At 36.3% G+C, this 20,578-nt stretch overlaps 1 protein-coding gene across 2 annotated transcripts in view; it reads right to left on the bottom strand.

Moving 5' to 3' along the window:
* Positions 1-20,578, bottom strand: part of UNC13C (unc-13 homolog C) — a 639,986-nt gene that overhangs the window by 201,228 nt on the left and 418,180 nt on the right. For both annotated transcript variants that reach the window (XM_074366154.1, XM_045506261.2), the window contains 3 exons: positions 20,271-20,339; positions 18,565-18,654; positions 13,843-13,971 (listed from right to left, as the gene is read on the bottom strand). In XM_074366154.1, the coding sequence (XP_074222255.1) occupies positions 13,843-13,971; positions 18,565-18,654; positions 20,271-20,339 (288 nt within the window). The remainder of the gene's footprint in view (positions 1-13,842; positions 13,972-18,564; positions 18,655-20,270; positions 20,340-20,578) is intronic.

Below are 20,578 nucleotides of genomic sequence, written 5' to 3'. Positions count from 1 at the left end.
ATTTTTTTTTTTAGTGGGTGTCATCTTTATCCTCCAATGGGTGGGGCACCATCTTTGTGCTCTCCCCCTGCCTTGCTAAAGCTGGTGGATACCATCTTTATTTTATTATCCTAGACCCTTATTTTCTCTTACTGAAGCAGGTGCCATCCTTACACTCCTCCGCTACCATGCACCACAGTGCCAATATCTCCCTAAGGGGAACTGTTATACATATCTGGCATCCTGGTTTTTAAGGCTGTAGCCCAGGGGATGTTCCTTGATCACCTGGCTCTGGAGGCCAGGGGAAATTGCATTTGTGGGGCTCGTGGGACTGTACCATTTGGAAAAACAGTTCTTGGCAGGCTACCACTCTTGCACTGCATAGCAAAAATACAAGACTGACACATACCCCCATACTTACACAAGAAAATTGTAGGCAAATACACCTGAACAAAAATTGATGCAAAAACCTCAATAAAATATTAGTAAACTGAATCCAACACTACATTAAAATGATCATACACCACAAACAAGTGGAATTTATTCCAGGGATGCAAGTATGTTTCAATATTCCCAAATCAAACAACATGATATACCACATTAACAAAATAAATGATAAAACTTATCCTATCATCTCAATAGATTAAGAAGAAAACATTTGAAAAACTTCAACATGCATTTATGATAAAAAGCCTCAACAAAGTGGGCATAGAGGGAATGCACCTCACAATGATAAAGGCCATTAACGACAAACCCACAGCTAACATCATACTCAGTGCTGAAAAGCTGAAGGCTTTTTTCCTCTTAGATTAGGAATATGACAAGGATGATCACTCTTACCACTTTTACTCAACATAGTATTGGAAGTTCTAGCAAAACAGGCAAGAAAAAGAAATAAAAGGCATCCAAATTTAAAAGAAGTAAAATTGCACTATTTGCAGATGACATAAAGTTATATATAGAAAACTCTTAAAGACTCCACTAAAAAATTGTTAGAATAAATAAATTCAATAAAGCTTCAGGATTCAAAATTAATATACAAAAATCTGTGGCATTTCTGCACACTAATAATGAGCTATCAAAAACAGAAATTTTTAAAACACTCCCATGTAAAACTGTTCAAGAATAAAGTACTTTGAAATAAATTCAGCTAAGAAGGCAAAAGAACTGTATGCTGGAAATCATAACACAGTGATTATAAAGAAATTGAAGAAGACACAAAAAAATGGAAAGATATTGTGTGCTCATGGATTGGAAGAATCAATATTGGTCAAGTGTCCACACTACCCAAAGCAAGCTACAGATTCAATGCAATCTCTATCAAAATTCCAATGGCATTTTTCACAGAAATAGAACAAAGAATCCTAAAATTTATATGGAGTCACAAACAACCCTGAACAGCCAAAGCAATCTTGATTAAAAAAAAAAAAAGAACAAAGCTGGTGGTATCATGGTTCCTGATTTCAAACAATATCATAAAGCTACACTAATCAAAACAGTATGGCACTGACATAAAAACAGACACATACATCAATGGAATAGAGAAGCCAGAAAACAAACCCACACATATATGGTCAGTTAATTTATGACAAAGGAGCAAAGACTATACAATGGGGAAAACACAGTCTTCTCAATAAGAAATGGTGGGAAAACTGGACAGCCACATGCAAAAGAATGAGCCTGTACCAGTATCTTACACCATACACAAATATTAGCCCAAATGAATTAAATATTTGAATCTAAGACCTGAAACCCTAAAATTCCTAGTAGAAAATAAAGGCAATAAGTTTTTTGACATCAGTCTTGGTGAAGATGTTTTGGATTTGACACCAAAGGGAAAGGCAACAAAAGCAAAAATAAACAAATGGGACTATATCAAACTGAAAAGCTTCTGCACAGCAAAGGAAACCATCAACAAAACAAAAAGGCAACCTACTGAATGGGAGAAAATACTTAAAAATCATATACTTGATAAAGGGTTAAAGTCCAAATACAGGCATAGCTTGTAGATACTGCAGGTTCAGTTCCAGACCACCACAATAAAGGGAATATTGCAATAAAGCAAGTCACATAGTTTTTGGTTTCTCAGTGCATATAAGTTGTGTCTACACAACACTGTAGTCTGTAATGTGTGCAATAGCATTGTGTCTAAAAAAGTATATACCTTAATTAATAATACTTTATTCCTAAAAAATGCTAATGCGAGCCTTTAGAGAGCTGTAATCTTTTTGCTGGTAAAGGGTCTCACCTTGAAAAAGTTTGTAATATTGCTAGAATTACCAAAATGCAACACAGAGGCAGGACAAATGTGGTTGGAAAAATAGTGTTGATACAACTTGCTTAATGCACTGTGGCCACAGACCTTCCATTTGTCAAAAAAAAAAAAAAAGTAACATCTGTGAAGTGCAGTAAAATGAGGTATGCCTGTATGTAAAGAACTCATGTAACTCAATAGCAAAAACAAACAAACAAACAAAGAGTTCTTGAAAAAAATGAGCAGAAGCAGGGAGGGTAATAGCTCAGTGGTGGAGTGCATGCTTAGCATGCACGAGGTCCTGGTTTCAATCCCTAGTACCTCCATTAAAAATTATTTTAAAAATTGGAGAAGATATGAATAGACATTTTTCAAATACATAGAGATGGTCAACAGGTACATGACAGGATGCTCAGCATTACTAATCACTTGGGAAATGCAAATCAAGACAGCAATGAGATCACCTCGTCCCCATTGGTATGGCTGTTATCAAAAAGACAAGATATAACAAGCCTTGGTGCAGGTGTGGAGCAAAGGGAACCTTTGCTTACTGCTGGTGAGAATGTAAATTGGTGTTACCACTATGGAAAACTGTATGGAGTTACCTCAAAAAAATAAGCTAGAATTACCATATGACCCAGCAATTCCACTTATGAGTATTTATCCCTTAGAACCATCAAAAATGCTAATTTGAAAAGCTGTAGGTACACCCATGTTCACTGCAGCATTAGCTACAATTGTCAAGATTGGAAACAACCTAAACACCCATCAGTGGATGAAGGGATAAAGAAGATATGAGAGAGATATATAGATACACACATAAATACGTATATGTGCACGCGCACGCACACACACACACACACACACACACACTCTCTCAATGTAATACCATCCAGCTATGAAAAAGAATTGCCATTTATAACAACATGAATGGACCCTGAGAGGGTGCTGAGTGAAGTAAATCTGACACACAAAGAAATACTGTGTGAGTTCATTCATACATGGAATCCAAAAGCAAAAACAAGCTTATAGATACAGAGGATAGATGACCCGTTGCCAAAGGCGGAGAGTGAGGGTGTGGGTGAAATAGGTGATGGGGGTCAAAAGTTTTAAACTTTCAATTATAAAATAAGTAAGTCATGGGGATGTAATGTACCACACAGTCACTATAATTAATAATACTGTATTGTATATTTGCAAGTTGCTAAGAGAATAGGTCTTGAAAGTCCTCATCACAGGAAAAAACATTTGTATAACTCTTTATGGTGACAGATGTTAACTGAACTTATTGTGGTGATCGTTTCTCAATATATACAAATACTGAATCATGTTATAAATTTAAAACTAATATGTTTATGCCTATTATATCTCAATGAAAAGGACTATAATAAAAAGAAAAAAAAAAGGAATGCCTTCTGAATACCTATGAGTAAGGTGATTCACAAAGCACTACCACATTTAATCCTCACAGCACTCCTATGAGGTAATTTTTGTTACCCCTCTTGCCAAATGAAGAAATGAAGTCATAGAGGAATTAAATAGCTTGCCCAAGACTCAGTATCTTCCTAAGTTGATGGTGGGGACACGGTTCTACATGTACAACGCAGGTACATGTTATTTCAAAACTTCATTTTTGCCTAAGACAAGCCCACCTCTTGCCAAAGTGGATCACGATTCCTTGTTGACGTGAGGCAAGCAGGGCCACCTACTAGTCTCTAGGATTTGTGAGAACTATTTCCAGTACTGAAGAAAAAGGGTCTAGCTCCTTCATCCTAGCCCACACACAAGCCCTCTTTTCCAACAGGCTGATGTGATTCCAGGTTTTTATGAGACTGCCTTGTGTTTGAAGCACTGGACTGATTCACTTAAGTATGGCTAGAGTAAGAGTCAAGAACACAGCCCTGGGGCCTGACAGAGGAGGGGGTTTGCTTAAAAAGTTCAAAATGGAGCAGCTAGTGGGGTTGGAGGAAAACAAATAAATATGGTTATTAAACACTTAGAGAAGAGTCACAGCGAAAAATAAATGTGACAATGAATATATGTATGTTCATGTATAACTGAAAAATTGTGCTCTACACTGGAATTTGACACAACATTGTAAAATGACCATAACTCAATTAAAAATGTTTTAAAAAAAAGTGGAAAAAAAACCACTTAGAGAAGAGGATTTCAGGAGAGATGGAGTAGTAACAAACATTACTGAGAGGCTGAGTAAAATGAGGCCAGAGAATTGACCACTGGTTTAGGCAAAGTCTAGGTGACCTAGTTAAGACAGTTTCAGTACAGGAAGGTAACTGACACTCAGCAAAAGTAGGCCTACTTCACCTCTTTTGCTGAGATAAAAAATAAAACATCTTACAGGATTCCCGACACTGCCTACCATACCATGATTCTGAGCAAAGGCTGAAAGAACCTTTTATTTATTTCAGTTGTGTAACACTTCCCTGCTGTTTCTGGGTATATACCTGAATTCACACCTCCAGGAAAGGATGTTCCGTGATGGATTTCCAGAAATCATATTATTATAAGCTGTAATCTTTCCTACATCCAAGACTAGATGGTTCCTTCTGTTATATATTCCAAGAGTACATTGTACTTTGCCTTCCCAGCCCCTGACAATATATTGTAGTTGCTGGTGCAGTAATTTTTTTAATGTCTCCCTCTGTGGCTAGACTGTGAGCCCCATGAGGACGACTTCTCCTTGCTCTTTCCCTTATTCTTGTTACTGCTCTTTTCCTTATTCTCACAGTGCCTGGGACATAACACGAACTCAACAAATTTTAGTTACTGTATATTTGTGAATGAATACATGACTTCTAAATCTTTTTCCCTGAGTGGGACAGAGAACTTAGAACCAATCTTCCATATGATCTGGAATGCTTCCCTTTGGCCACTTTTATCACTGCCACAATAAGAAACTCAAAGCTGAATTTTTCTGACAAAATTTTAAAAGCACTCAAAAGGAATAAAAACTGAATTTTAATAAGGTATTTCAAAAAACAGTAAGGAAACTGAACCTCTCTGTGGAGATCCACATAGCACATTTGAGGAAAATAAAATGCAGCAAGGATATGGAGAAAGGGACCAATCCATTTCTTTGCGAGATTCCATTATCCTTTAACTTATTCTGTAGATAGTGACCAAAACTGGATTACCAGATTGGAACAGTCTATTTTGCCTTTACTGACAATGTATTACAGAACGTGTATTGACACTAGCTATGGGTGACGGTTAAATTATATATGTAATCTAGAAGTTAGTATAATTTATAATTTACTACATTTTGGTTTTACGCCAATCATTTGACACTGTTCTGAAGATTAGGAACTTTAAAAGGAAACTGCTGCTAAATATAAAAATCTTTTAACAAAGAGTGTCTTATCAATACATTATATCCCAGTTTATTAATGTAACATTTTATTCATGAGTTTATTGTTGCTGATGATGATCCAAAAACAATTAATAAGATAAAAAATATTAGGAGAGTATATCCTGCCTCTAAGCATATATATATATATATATATATATATATATATATATATATATATGCATGCCTACACACTCAAATATACATACACACACACAGCCCTTATAAACAACATAAATAAAGTTAAATCAATGAGGACAATAGTACCAATGTTTCCTGGAAGGTGGCATTATACTGATCTTTTTTTAAATACATCAAACATTACTATAGTAAGTGTCCTTCTAGATGGCCCAGAGTTCCTTACCTCCTCCTTAAGAATTTCTCATTTGCCTTTCTATCCAAAGTCTGCATTTCAGTAAAATCACCGAGTGGATGATGATATACGGACTTGAGTTCTACCGTTAGTGTATTTCTTTTAATTACATTTCTGCACTGTTTTCTAATTTGCTAGATACCTTCAAACATTCCTCTTTTGGATTTTAAAGATTTAAAAGTCATTCATTCACAGACACATAATGACTAAAGTTTGTGGGGTTCTGGAATAGAGAGGTAAGTATCACTATGCTTATTTTAGAGATGAGAAAACTGGTTAATGAATGGTTGTTCTGCTAAGTCTAGTTAGTCAGTAGTAGAACCATAAATTGAAACAAAAGCCTGATAGTTTTAGTTACATGTATTATAAACAAAAATCACAACTATTACACCCAGTTTTTTTGGAATATCTATTATATGTTAATGCTATACCTCATATGAAGAATTCATTGGTGAGCAAGAGAGACAAAATTCCTACTCTGGTGGGGTTTACAACCTGTTCCACGATATTATCTCTTCTATGATCTTAATTGTTATATTATTGTACTAATGATTCAGTAATATCACTAACATTTAATTTTTTTTTCACTTGAAAAAGAATTATAAGAATTCTATAAATTCTGGGCAGCCAGGAAAGAGCAACCTAAGCCATAAAAAATAATACAAACCTTTAGGCAAAAATATCCCTTAAGCAGATTTCTTACATACTACAGCTCTTTTTGCAATTTAATTTTCAACTGAAGTTTATTTTATTTTTCTCTAGACACTTTTCAAAAAGAAAATGAATCTAAAGAAAAAATAAAATCAGAGCTAGTGACAAAATTTTTATTTTATTTAATAGTTGCCTAATGTCAAATAATCACTTGATGAACTTGTCAAAAACATGAATTTCTGGGCAGCAGCATGTAAATCAATGAAGCTAGAACACTCCCTTACACCATACACAAAAATCAACTCAAAATGGATCAAAGACTTAAACACAAGACAAGATACAATAAACCTCCTAGAAGAAAATATAGGCAAAACATTATCTGATATACATCTCAAAAATGCTCTCCTAGGGCAGTCTACCCAAGAAACATAAATAAAAGCAAGAATAAATAAATGGGACCTAATTAAACTTACAAGCTTCTGCACAGCAAAGGAAACCATCAACAAAATGAAAAGGCAACCACAGAATGGGAGAAAATTTTTGCAAATGAAACCGACAAAGGCTTGATCTCCAGAATATATAAGCAGCTCATACGACTTAATAAGAAAAAAACAAACAACCCAATCCAAAAATGGGCAGAAGACCTAAACAAGCAATTCTCCAAGGAAGAAATACAAATGATCAATATGCACATGAAAAAATGCTCAATATCACTAATTATCAGAGAAATGCAAATCAAAACTACAATGAGGTATCACCTCACACCAGTCAGAATGGCCATCATTCAAAAGTCCACAAATGATAAATGCTGGAGACGCTGTGGAGAAAAGGGAACCCTCCTTCACTGCTGGTGGGAATGCAGTTTGGTGCATCCACTGTGGAAAACAGTATGGAGATTCCTCAAAAGACTAGGAATAGACTTACCATATGACCCAGGAATCTCACTCCTGGGCTTATATCCAGAAGGAACCCTACTTCAGAATGACACCTGCACCCCAATGTTCATAGCAGCACTATTTACAATAACCAAGACATGGAAAAAGCCTAAATGTCTGTTAAACAGATGACTGGATAAAGAAGAGGTGGTATATTTATACAATGGAATACTATTCAGCCATAAAAACTGACAACATAATGCCATTTGCAGCAACATGGATGTTCCTGGTGAATGTCATTCTAAGTGAAGTAAGCCAGAAAGAGAAAGAAAAATACCATATGGGATTGCTCATATGCAGAATCTAAAATAAATAAATAAATAAATACATACATACAAAACAGAAACAGACTCATAGACATAGAACACAAACTTGTGGTTGCCAGGGGCACAGGGGGTGGGAAGGGACAGACTGGGATTTCAAAATGTAGAATAGATAAACAAGATTGCACTGTGTAGCACAGGGAAATATATACAGGATCTTGTGGTGGCTCACAGTGAAACAGAAAGTGACAATTAGTATAAGTATGTTCACTGTATAACTGAAAAATTGTGCTCTACACTGGCATTTGACACAACATTGTAAAATGACTGTAACTCAGTAAAAAAATGTTTTTAAGAAAAATATGAATTTCTGGGATTCTTCACTGATACCCTATTTTATTGGGTCTGAGGTGGTAAACTCCCAGGTGATTCTTAGGATTAGGGAAGTCTGGGAAACACTGAACTAGACTCAAGCAAGTATAAGAAAATGTATGTTTCCATATTTATGTTTGCTGTACTTTTCATGAATTTGGAGTAATTTGATTTACTGGAATGCCCATCTGACTCCACAACTGTATTTTAAAAGCAGCAGATTCAAGACCCATTAATTTCCCAAGTAATTATAAAAGTCACAGTGTGAAAAAATAAATTATAAGTGACATGACTTGACTCCATGTATAACCTTCAATGAAACAGCACATTTTAAACACTTTAATTAAAGATTTAAAAAATTACCAAGAAGCACATCATAGATTAATTCGTTTTTGCCTGTCATTATTTGTGAATGAAGTACATCTTTAAGAACAAAGGTTTCTACAGTGGGAACACAACAAAACAAAATTACATAATGCAATATTGGTTCTACTTCTAGACTCTTCCAGGGTGGTTCTACGTCTACAACCTTATGCAGTTTCAGGAGTCACCATTCCTATCGCTGTGTATGACCATGTGAAACAGGTAATAATAATAATAAATCAATAATACATCTAACCCAGTTCTATACTTGTTAGATGCCAAATTCATATCAATTGAAAGGTTTTATGAAGATTAGGTACTAGATTCCATATACACAAAAACAGAATATTTTGCTCCAGAAATGTAGGCTTAACTTACTCTTTTTTTTTTTTTTTTTTACTTGAGGTAGGGGAAATATTGGAATCTCAAATACAGGTACCTTGACCTTGCACCTGTCATATATCCACCTGTCTTGCCTGTCCATCCATCGTTCCACCTATTCCTTTATCATCATTTCACAATCTCATCTCCTCCTGATCTACATTATTACCAACCTAGAACACACCCATTCTGTTCAATTCCATATAAGGAGACCCTCTACTTGAGGGTGAGTGGGACTTTTTAATACTCCAAAGCTCAAATTTTAATCAGAAAAACTGGTCAATTTGATTATATTAAAATAGAAAATTTTTATAAATGTACACTGTGACAAAGATAGAGAAACACAGACAGATTGTGAAAAATCTCTGCAATGCCAAAAGCTGACAAAGAATGAAATAACTCCAGAATAGCAACCAGAAGACAGATTCTATTTTAAAGAATAGGTACAAGATATGAAGAGGCATTTTTTTATAAAAAAAATTGTTACTCAAAAGGCTAATAAACATGAGACGATTCTTAAACTCATTATTAATAAAATATAATTCAATCACAGAGTTAGTTTGTAGATTGGTCTCTCATGTGCCTTTATGCAGGAGATCAGTCACCTATGTCCACACTGCCACACCTGCGCTCTGAGTTATGCTAAACTGAAGGACAAACACGGGCCTGGCGATTCAGCCCAGGTAAACGCTGCTCCGTGAGTGGCAGCTGGCCTCTGCAGACCACAGTCCTATTTCTTCTAACTGCAACAACTTCAACTTTTTTCTCAAATCTGTTTTTCATTTTTATTCTGAGGACTATTTTTATATGGTTCTTCAAAACCCCTTTGGAGAAAAAAATATGCTTCCACATTTAAATAATCAGAATTATACTGTGTCTAACAACCCTGAAATTCTTTTTTTTTTTTTTTTTTTTTGGTTTCAGGCACTACATTATCTAGAGAGAACTCAGATAAAGCGTGTCTTGATAAAGAAACTAAGGCTGACTAGCCCATCAAAGGTCACAAACTAATGAGCAGGAGAGGCGGGACTTGAATTCAGGGGTTTTGGTATCAGAGATCATGTTCTTGACCACAGACTTGGAAGTGGAGTCACTGAAACAGACTATAAATAACTAAGTAACAGAGTGCTGCTTTTATAAAATTTGTTTCTTGTTAATTAATTACTTTATCACTGTACTCTGTCAGGCACAGCACTGAGCACTGGGGCTACAAGATGAAACACGCAGTCTAGTGGGGACGACAAGCCAGACAAACATATTATATGCCAAATAAATTCAGCATGATAAGTGTGTTGGTGGTGACACATTAGGGTATTGTGAGGGCAGAGAGCAGGAACACCTAATTCAGCTAAGACAGGTCCTTTCTGAAGGAAAGGTCAGATGAGACAGAATTAGTAATGATGGGGTTTGGGGCGGGGGAAGCAAATCCAGGTAGTTAAAGACAATGCTGATGAAGGCATCGTAGAGTTTAGTGTCCTGGATCGTACAAAACAAGGTAGAAATTAACTTGAAATAAGGAAAGATAGAGCTCACATCTTAGCCAGCCTTTGGATAACAGCAAAGACTTTGGACTTAATGCCATGAGTGAACAGGGATTACAGACAGGACAGTCATCTGAACACAGATGTTTTTTAAGTAGATAGTTTGGGTGGCAAATTGGAAATGGATTTGAAGGCCTATTAGTCAAAATAAGCCAAGTTTGCTGTGGCAAGAAATTTATCTCCAAATCTCCATGAGTTAATGCAGTAATAGATTACTTCTTAAATATCCAAAGTTCATAGCTGGCTGGATAGCCCTCCTCCACCTAGTAGCTACATCATCTGGAGTGTGTGTCCCTCCAGGTTACTGCAGCAGGAGAGAGAGCAGGAAGATACTCTAGGATGTTTTTAAGAGTTGCGACTAGATGTGCCTTTCATCATCTCCTCCTACATCTCGTCCAGGACCCTGCGACACAACCCAGTACAACTGCAGGAGGCAAGCACTGAAGAGTCTACCACAAAACAGGGCACCTCTTTCAGCCTTGTTTATAAGAAGTTAAATATGCCTGTAAATTCTTTTTTAATAAATTCTTATATTGTTTGAGAAAAGTTATTGTTTATTCATTTATTCAATTCATTCCACAAATTCATTTTTGAGCACCTCCTATGATCCAGGCACTGTGATGGGGACTGGGGCACAGCACTGTTCATGTTACTTTCCTGTGGGCAAGCGCTTACTTGGCTCTCCACTCACATGATGATGTGTATAAAGGATGGAGTGACAGAGTAAGTCGGGTGGAAGGTGCAATATGGGAAGATCCTGTGTCTTACAGGCCATTGAAAGGACTTTGAATTTGACTGAAATGAAGGGAATTAAGACCATTACAAGCAAAAGAGATGTGATCTGACTTACTTTCTAAAAGAATCATTCTTGCTGCTCTGTTGAGAGCAGACACGGGTTGCAGGGTAGAAGCACTGAGCTCTATTAGTAAATTACAAAGTAATCCATGTGAGCAATGATGGTGGCTCAGACCAGGCGGAGCATGGAGGTGGTGAAAAGTGGTTAGATTCTGGATGTATTATGAAGATAAGGTATTTAATTTTGAAGATAAAGCCATCAGAATTTGAGGACATTCAGGCGTATAGTGTGAGGGGAAAAAAAAAAAAAAAGCTCTTAACTTGAGTTTCTAGGAGAATGGCTCAGTTAACAGAAAGAAGATAAGCCTTAATCAATACAGCTGTTTCTGGATGGTTTCAGAAGGGCTCTAGGGAGGATCAGATTCCTAAATTATTCAGGTCCAATGGGTGCTTTCTTTAGAATTTCAAGGAATAACAATCTTTAAGGAAAAGTCTTTTTCTTAAATTTAAAGCTTAGCTCCAAACAGTCCTTACATTGACAAGATTTCATATAAGATCTATAGCTCTATCTACCTAAAAAGAATACCAGTTGGTTAGAAAATCACATAAACATTTCCTAAAGTCAAGTCAACAAATATTAAGCTATAGTATATTCATTTTGATGTTATGATCTATTTGCTTTTTGTTAGAGGCATGGTTGCTTTATGGGAACTGTGCCTATTTCTACATATCTTCTATAAATAAAACTGTTATTTATTATTATTAACATATTAGAAAGACACTAAATAAGGTATGCCACTTGACCTTGATGATTTGATTTATCCACTTAATGTGAATTAGTAGGAGAGGAGGTCATATTTAAGTTGGATTCTGATGGAAGCAGAGGATGGGGAAGAATGTTTTAGGAATACAGAAAAGGATAAACATATGGCTGTAGAAAAGGATGGCCGATACATAGAAATGAACAGAATTTAGAGCTCATGAGAGGGTATCAATTTGAGTTCTGAATTGCAAGGAGTAGAAAATTAAGGCTGGTGAAGTCTGGTAAGACTGATTATGATGTTATGTATGGGTAACTTATATGGTGTAACAAAAAGCTTCATTTTTATCTTTTGGGTAAAATAAAAGACAATGATGTTGAAAATGGAGAAGAATTGAAAGAGCCTTGTGGGAGGAAGAGAGAGAGTGGAGAAGAGACAAAGGGGAGCCATTAGAAAGCCACCCAAGGGTAGATTATAAGTGAGAGACAATTTAACCCCTAGAAATCCCAGAGAACCAAGTTTCCAAGCTAGAGCACATCTAGTGGGGATGCTCAGCTGAAGTTATGAACAATTACGTGGTTATACGCTCTTTAGCTTACGCAATGACAGACTCCAGCTTTAGTTATTTTCTCCTATTAGGCTAAGGAATCAGTGACCCCAGAAAGGATTAATACTATGAGAAAGTCAGCTTGAAACCTAGTGAGTCCCACTCGCTTTCATCCCAAAATATGCTTTCTAGAATCCTTCCCACTCAAGTAACCAGGAAGTTGCACAGGTAACTGCAGTTTTCAATATCTGGTGGAGCAACTGCATTCTTCAGGTAAGTGAGGCGCAACAGATTCACGTAAAAAAGCCAACCCCAAACACTAGTTTTACATAAGTAATAGCAATATGAATCATAGTGTACATTAAAAAACTGCAATGCAACAAAAGACCCATCACCTATAAAGAGGGGCATAATATATGAAAAATCACATAACCAACAAAGATTAGTACCTAGAATATATTTTAGAATTTTCTATAAATGCTAAGTAAAAGGTGAGCAAGCCAAGAGAAAAATCAGCAAGGAATTAATGGGAGTCACAGAAAATAAAACTGAAGTGTGCCTTGAGCATATGTGAAAAGATGTTCAAATTCACCAATATTAAGATAGTGTTCATCTCTGAAGGAAGAGGAATGGAGATGAAATTTGAAGGACGTACAAAGTGAGATGCCATTTCATGTCTAACAGTGAGTGCCTTTAAACAATGAAGAGCAGAGTACAACTGCTGAACGTTAACAGTTGGCCATGTAGGTGGTAAGCAGATGCATGTTTGGTTTACTTTCTGTATTTTCTTTTGTGTTTTGAAATATTTCTTAATAATTAGTTTACATATGTGACAGTGTTGCCATCCTATGCTATAAATATGCTCCCATCCATCACTTCTATGAGATAAAATGGTAACAGAGGCAGTATGTGTTAGGGGAAGGGAACAGGAGTAGGAGTTGAAATCCTAAATCCTAATCCCAAATCTACCATTTCCTCACTGAGTGACCTTAAGCAAAATCACTTAATTCTTTTGAAACTGACTCCTCACCTGAACAACTTGAAGAATAATATCCACCTTCAGTACACGAAGTTATTGTAAGGAGTGAATAATTCACGTATATAAAAGTGATGTTCAAATGTGAAGGAAACATAAGGAAATTCATAAAACCTGTATGTAGTTAATGTGAAATTGAATCAATGTACTTTCCCACTTACTGTCATTCAAAATTTATGGAAGCAGTTATTAGAAACAGAAAGTAGACGAGCATCTTTTCTTACCGGGTCTATGAGCTGGGAATAGAGTTCATGGCAATTGTCAAAAATATACTTGTATGTAGAGTCCAGGCAAGCCCTGACACAGTCCTTCACCACCATGCTGGCCTTTGGAGGGCTCTGCAGCTCCAGAACCTGATGGAAAAAGTATCTGCTTAAATTCAAAAGCTGTATAAACAGTATAAACAACTCAAACAATATTCAATAAACACTTTAAGTTGATATTTCTGTATTCAGGAAAAATGTGGTCTTAGAAATATTTTAAATGTACAAACACCTCCTTTAACTTTCTGATGTGACAACTCAGAAAATGAGCATAACTAAATATTCAAACAGAAACAAAGTCACTAATCAGGATTATATTCACTTATAATTCATTCAATCACTCAACAGATATTTACCACCTACTATATATCAGACAATGGTAATACTGCAAGGAACAAAAGAAACAAAAATCACTTTCCTCAGGAAGCTAATAAGTTGATAATAAATCAATCAATATAGTATATCACATGATGCATGTTGCAGGAAAAATAGAACGAAGAAGAGGGATAGCAAGTGTTTCAGTGGAACAGAATTTAGTACAGAGGACTCCAACAGTAGATGAATTTAGAAAAGTAAGAGGATGAGACAAGGGGGAAAATCACATAGAAACTACTGTAAGAATCTTAGCTTTGAGCAAGGTGGGAAGAAACTGACTATCTGAGCAGAAGAGCAAGGTAACCTACTTTTTTTAAGGCTCCCTTATACCACCTCACCTTAAGGCAGTATGAGGAAGCCTTATGGAAAAAGAAAGACCTGCCATGAGACTAGAGCAGTAATTCAGTCATGGAAGACAGTGCCTAGGCTATGGTGCAAAGCAAGGAGTTCTTAGAAGAAATTTTATTTTGGTTAATTTTGGAGGGAAGGGGTAACAGGATTTGCTGACAGATTGAATGATTGGTGTGAGAGAAAGAGAGGAGTCAGGACCCCAAAGTTTTAGCCTAAGTAACTGGTACAAGGGAGGTATCCTCAACTTAGATGAGCAAGGCTGTGTTTGGAAGATCAGGGGCTCAATTACCAACAGGTTAAGACTGAGAAGCCTATGATGCATACAAGTGGATTTCAAGTAGACATTTGGGTAAATGAGTCTGGAGTAGTGGAGATGCCTGAACTAGTGATCTAAGTTTGGGAAGTATGAGCTAAGAGAAGAATTAAAAGAAATGAGACTAGATGAGTCTGGACAGAGAAGAGAAGGGGTCCCAAAAATAAATCCTGGGTAATTCTAGCCCAGTGACATCAGACAAATGAGAAAGAATAAAATAGTAGAGAAGAGAAAAAAGCAGTCAATGAGACAGGAGGAAAAAGAAGCAAGAGGGGTGTCTGGAGTCTAGGGAAGAAAAGCTTTCCTGGAGGGAGGATGGATGGAATATATTAAGTGAAACTGAACAACGTGGGACAAGGATTGATAACTGACCACTAGATTTAGCAAAGTGATGATCACTGGTGATTTTTGACAAGGTCATTTTTGGTGAAGTGATGGGGCAAAATTCTGATTGGAGTAGACTCCAAAAATAAGGGTGAATTTGAAGATTTAATATTTAAAAAATTTCAGTTCTCTGTGGATCGACCTATAGATTTAATGCAATCCCAACAAGAAATAAACTATCATCTAAACAATTCTTAAAAACAAAAAAGGTGAAGAACTCACACTATCTAATTTTAAGATTTGCTATAAGGTTTCAGTAATCAAGACAGCATGTTTGCAAATGTTAACCACTATATACAAAAATAGATTAAAAAAACAAATTTCTTCTGCATAGCAAGGGAACTATATTCAATATCTTGTAATAATCTTTAATGAAAAATAATATGGAAATGAATATATGTGTATATACATATATGCATAACTGGGACATTATGCTGTACATCAGAAATTGACATTGTAACTGACCATACTTCAATTAAAAAAAAAGTCAATTGGATGAAAAAAAATAAAGACAGCATGATAATGGTGAAATTATAGACATTTGGACAACACTGAGTCCAAACAAATATGACCAACTGATTTTTAATAATGATGGAAACACAATTCAATTAATAAGGAATGATCTTTTCAATCAATGGTGTTACAACTATTGAACACACATATACAAAATAATCCTTGGCCCATACCTCATACCTTACTTAAAAAAAAAAGACTCTCAAAATGGAACTCAGGATTAAACATAACAGGTAAAGTACAACTTGAAGAAAACAGGAAAATCTCTTTGTGACCTTAGTTTAGCTGGTAGTACTATCCATAATCAGAAAAATTGGTAAAGCAGATTTTATCAGTTAAAAACCTGTCCTATGCAAAAGACAGCATTAGAGAATGAAAAGACAAAGCACATACAGGGAGAAACTACTAGCAAATAAAGTACCTGACCGGAGACTTGTATCCAGAGCACGTAAAGAACTCAGTGCCCCATAAGAAAATAACCTAACGGGCAGAACATTTCAGCAAACTGTTCATAAAATAAACTCAGATGGCAAATCAGCCCAAGAAAAGGTGATGAACACTATTAAGAAATATAAAAGTAAAATTTAAAACACAGTAAGATAAAATGTCACTCCTATTAGAATGGTTGAAAAAAATTAAAATCATGAAAAATATCAAGAGCTTCATTCACCAGAAGATGTAGAACAACTGGACAATCATACACGGTTGCTGGGAATGCAAAACTGTACAACTGCTTTGAAAACAGGGGACATTTCATGTAAAGTTTAACAAACATTTACCTAATGACTGAAGAAACTCACTCAGAGGTCTTTACCCAAGGAAAATGAAAACTTACATTAACACTAAAAATATGTACCTGAATATTTGTAACAGTTTTATTTGTTATGACCTCAAACTGGAAACAACCTAAAGGCCTGGAATACATGCATAACAAAGAATTACTACTCAGCAATAAAAAGGAGGGAACTGAAGATACTCTCAAGAAGATGGATGAACAGCCAATATGCTACACTACATAGCTTACTATTTCCTTTACATGATGCTCCGGAAAAGGCAAAACTGTAGGGGAACGACCACAGATCAGTGGCTTTTCAAGGGGTTGGAGAAGGGTTGTCTATAAAGGAAAAGCACAAGAGAATTCTGGAGGCTGATGGAACTGTTGTGGATCATAATGGTAGTGGTGGTTATACAGCCACACATCTGTCAAAACTAAAGATCTGTATAACAAAACCAATGAATTTTACTGTCTGCAATAAAAAAAAAAAGATAATGAGAGGAGAAAATGTGTTCAAAAGATAATGTGAGAAAATACATTGGAAAGAAAACATACAAAGGACTATTTTGAGGAGTTTCGGTATTAAAGGAAAAGAGGAATTAGGGTAGTAACTGGAGAAGAAAGTGGAGTCAAGCAGTATTTTTAAGACTGGAAAATTGATGGCATGTTTGGTGACAGAATATTCAGGAGAGAGGGGAAGTCTGAAAGTTCAGGTGAGCGGGGAGGATTGCTAGACCGACGTATGTGTACTCAGAAGGGGGTGCAATTAATTGCACAAGCGGAAGAGATGGCCTTTTCTAGGAGAACAGACAGCTAATCAATAGTAATAAAAAAAAAAAAGAAGGAAGAGTAAATGGACACAGATGCAGGTAAGGAGGCAGAGGGGTGGGTGGTGGGAGCACGTGGTCTCAGGTCTCCAGGAGCTGCTCCTGTTTTTTTCCAATGAAATCAGAAGCAAGGCCATCAGTTGGCAGTGAGGGCTGGGGAGAAAGGGCTGCAAGTTTGAGATTATTTTGTTTCCTAAACACCGCCAGGCTGGTGACTGAGGAAAGGCAGGGCAGGTATGCAGCAGTGTTGCTGGCACTCCCTCCCCTCTCTCCCATCCCTCACCCCTCAATGTCAATGGCAGGCATCCCCTTTCCCACTGAGCCCAGTCTGGGTCTCACTATCACTCGCTGCACACCCTTCCTGCAGATGTTGATCAGCATTGATGTAAACTATTTATCCCAGTCACCTAATTGAACCATGACTTTAAACAAAATGATTTTAATTGAACGTTGAAGGACTGATGATTGATAGAATATTATTTTATTTTCTGTCTCTCTTATATTATAAAATACCAATTTAATGGCAACTGTATAGGAATTTCCTGAAAAAAAATTCATAAAACTCTTTCAAAGAGCAAACATGTTTAGTCCAGAGCCTGACAAAATGTTTTTAAGAAATGCTTTATATGAATTGTCCTGCAAGCCAAGTTATGACTACAGAGAACATGCAATTAAAGCAAAGGAGATATATCTAAAAATAAATGTTTGCCTAGCTTGGTAGATAATAATTAATTATACTAATAGATTAAGCAATCACATCCATCCTGATACAGACATTCCCAGGGCAGAAAATGGTAGTTGCTACAATTAGGGTACACTTAAAAGAGTCGGCTTCTCTGTTGCAATGAATAAGTCAGCGAGACATTCGAGTGAAAACTAAAACGCGAAGTGAACTCCATTTCCATTTAACATTCTTAGTGAGCTTAAGATAGATTTGAGCCAAGTGTATCAGAATATCTTTTGTGTTGAGGATAATCCTTTTTTCAACACACCTTACACTGGAAGATTCATTTAGCTCAGGCAAAGGCACCACACCCTAATCACTGAGGATGAAAAACACTGATCAAAGAAGGGTAAAGCCAGAACTTTCCAGGGAAGAAATGTGTTATGTCATGCGGGGACAGTGACAAAAACAAATGACGTACCTTCATCCTAAAAAAGGTGATACTTGTTAGCAGGTCAACGGTGGATTTCAGATCTTGGAGTCTTTCAGCATTGCTGGCAGGAAAGTTCTCCTGGTTAATTAGGAAACAGACAATGGGCAAATGAGCAACATTAAGCCTCCAGTGGGAAATAAACTACAACCAGCTTTCTGTGAAAGAAATGGGAAGTAAACTGTATAAAATTTTAAAAGTAGCCCCACAGTATTCTTACACTATTTTCTGTAAAACATCACAGAAACTGAACAAGCTGGAAATAATCTCATCTTAGTCTTTAGAAAGCCACAGTCTGTCTATTCCCACAATGCAATAAAAACATACAAAATAATATCATTAACACAGTTTTATTAGGCTATTCATCCTTTTTTAATAGCATAGTTTTCCTACTGAAAGACGGAGGGTTGGCATATATTTGAAAATATTTTTCTATAATTTTCTCAAGCTGGGTTATTTTTTTCAAAATACTTTTTGGAACTTTCACATGTGCTATGTTTACTTTTAGCCATGAAGAAACTTTTAACAGTTAAAAAGGAGGAAAAAAAAAAAAAAAGGACTGCACTGCATAGTCTTTCCCTGAAGTTCTGTGGACTTAAAAAGTTTCTGTTACTGAACTTTGGTGAGAAATGTCACCTAAAAATGGCAGATGTTCAGAATTTTGAAGGAAAGGAAAGATCTAATTATAAAAATATTTAATCAAAGAAACAATTTTAGCATTGAGAAATTTCTCACATTAGCATGTGCTCAGATAGGCTTTTTAAAGAGCCATCAGGGAAACCACAGGTAACTTTTTGATAGTCATGAACTCAAGCTGAGGTGGGGTGTCAAAGTGCTGGTGGATGAGGTGGCCTCAAGGTCCTTCTTGCCTCCAAATAAAATTTTCATTGCTTGGTAAAGCAGTTCTCTCCCCATAGTGCTGCCCAGAGTTCCAACATGAAAGGTGAGTTTGACAAAATTTGGAATTATAATTTCCAGAATCGTACAGTTAAAGAGACCATCAATAAGAGACTAAAAAATAAATGCAGGGGAGATACATGTGTGCAGGTATGGAAAGATGTTTAGAATAAACTGTTAAAGAATGCCATAGTTGTTACTGCAGATTTATTTTTTTGTAAATAAAATCTGTAACTAAATTTTTTGGTCATTAAGATATTTTGTCACTCAAATTACATGTTTTCACACACAAGAATATGTTTGTGTGAGTTTGTATATTTCACCTGGCGGTGAAGCATACAATTGCTGACAATGAACTCTGGACAGCTTCAAAAGAGCACATTTGATTGATCTAGAAGGAGTGAATTAAGCAGTGAATCCCAGTAGGACTCTCAAAAGCTGAGGAAATAGCAGAATTTCTCAGTAAGAAGGGGTGAGCTCTCAAGATGAGGACGGGGCCTTATGTATGCTTCATGAATTAGCTGAGGGCCACTCAGTCTGCTGGTTAGTAAAAGAGTTATAAAATTAAAGCTGTACACACACACACACACACACACCCCAGTATTGCTGTAGGCTTATGTGGGCCAGGTACCTGAACAAGGGATGTCTACTTGATTACTTGGTACAGGACCCAAGATTCCAAGGTCAGTATGTTTACTTTTCCCTTACATAATGAATATATATACTTTTTTACAATATGACAAGAAATCATCTGAGCCAAACAGAATCTTTTACCTTTAGGCAAATAATTTTGTACATACCCTATACTTTGACAGGTCAATCCTTAAAGAGTTATGCAACTGGTCCAGTAGCTTTATGAATTTTTCCCTCTGAACAAAGCAAACACAAAACAGAAGAAGAGAATCATCATTCTAAATGTAGTCTTCACAACCAAATTCGCCTGAGTTGCTGTCCCCATTTTACAGACAGAAAGGTTCAAAGACGTCAGTGAGTTCTCTGAGATCACAGAACTGCTATGTGGCAGAGCAGCGGTTCAAACTCAGGTCCCTTTGACACCAAATCCATGCTCTTTCCCCTAAGTCACGCTGACTCTATATGATAAGTGAGA

This window comes from Camelus bactrianus, chromosome 6 (genome assembly GCF_048773025.1).
Source record: "Camelus bactrianus isolate YW-2024 breed Bactrian camel chromosome 6, ASM4877302v1, whole genome shotgun sequence".
NCBI lineage: Eukaryota > Metazoa > Chordata > Mammalia > Artiodactyla > Camelidae > Camelus > Camelus bactrianus.
Note: the sequence above shows the minus strand (reverse complement) of the source record. Positions and strands in the feature narration are given on the sequence as shown.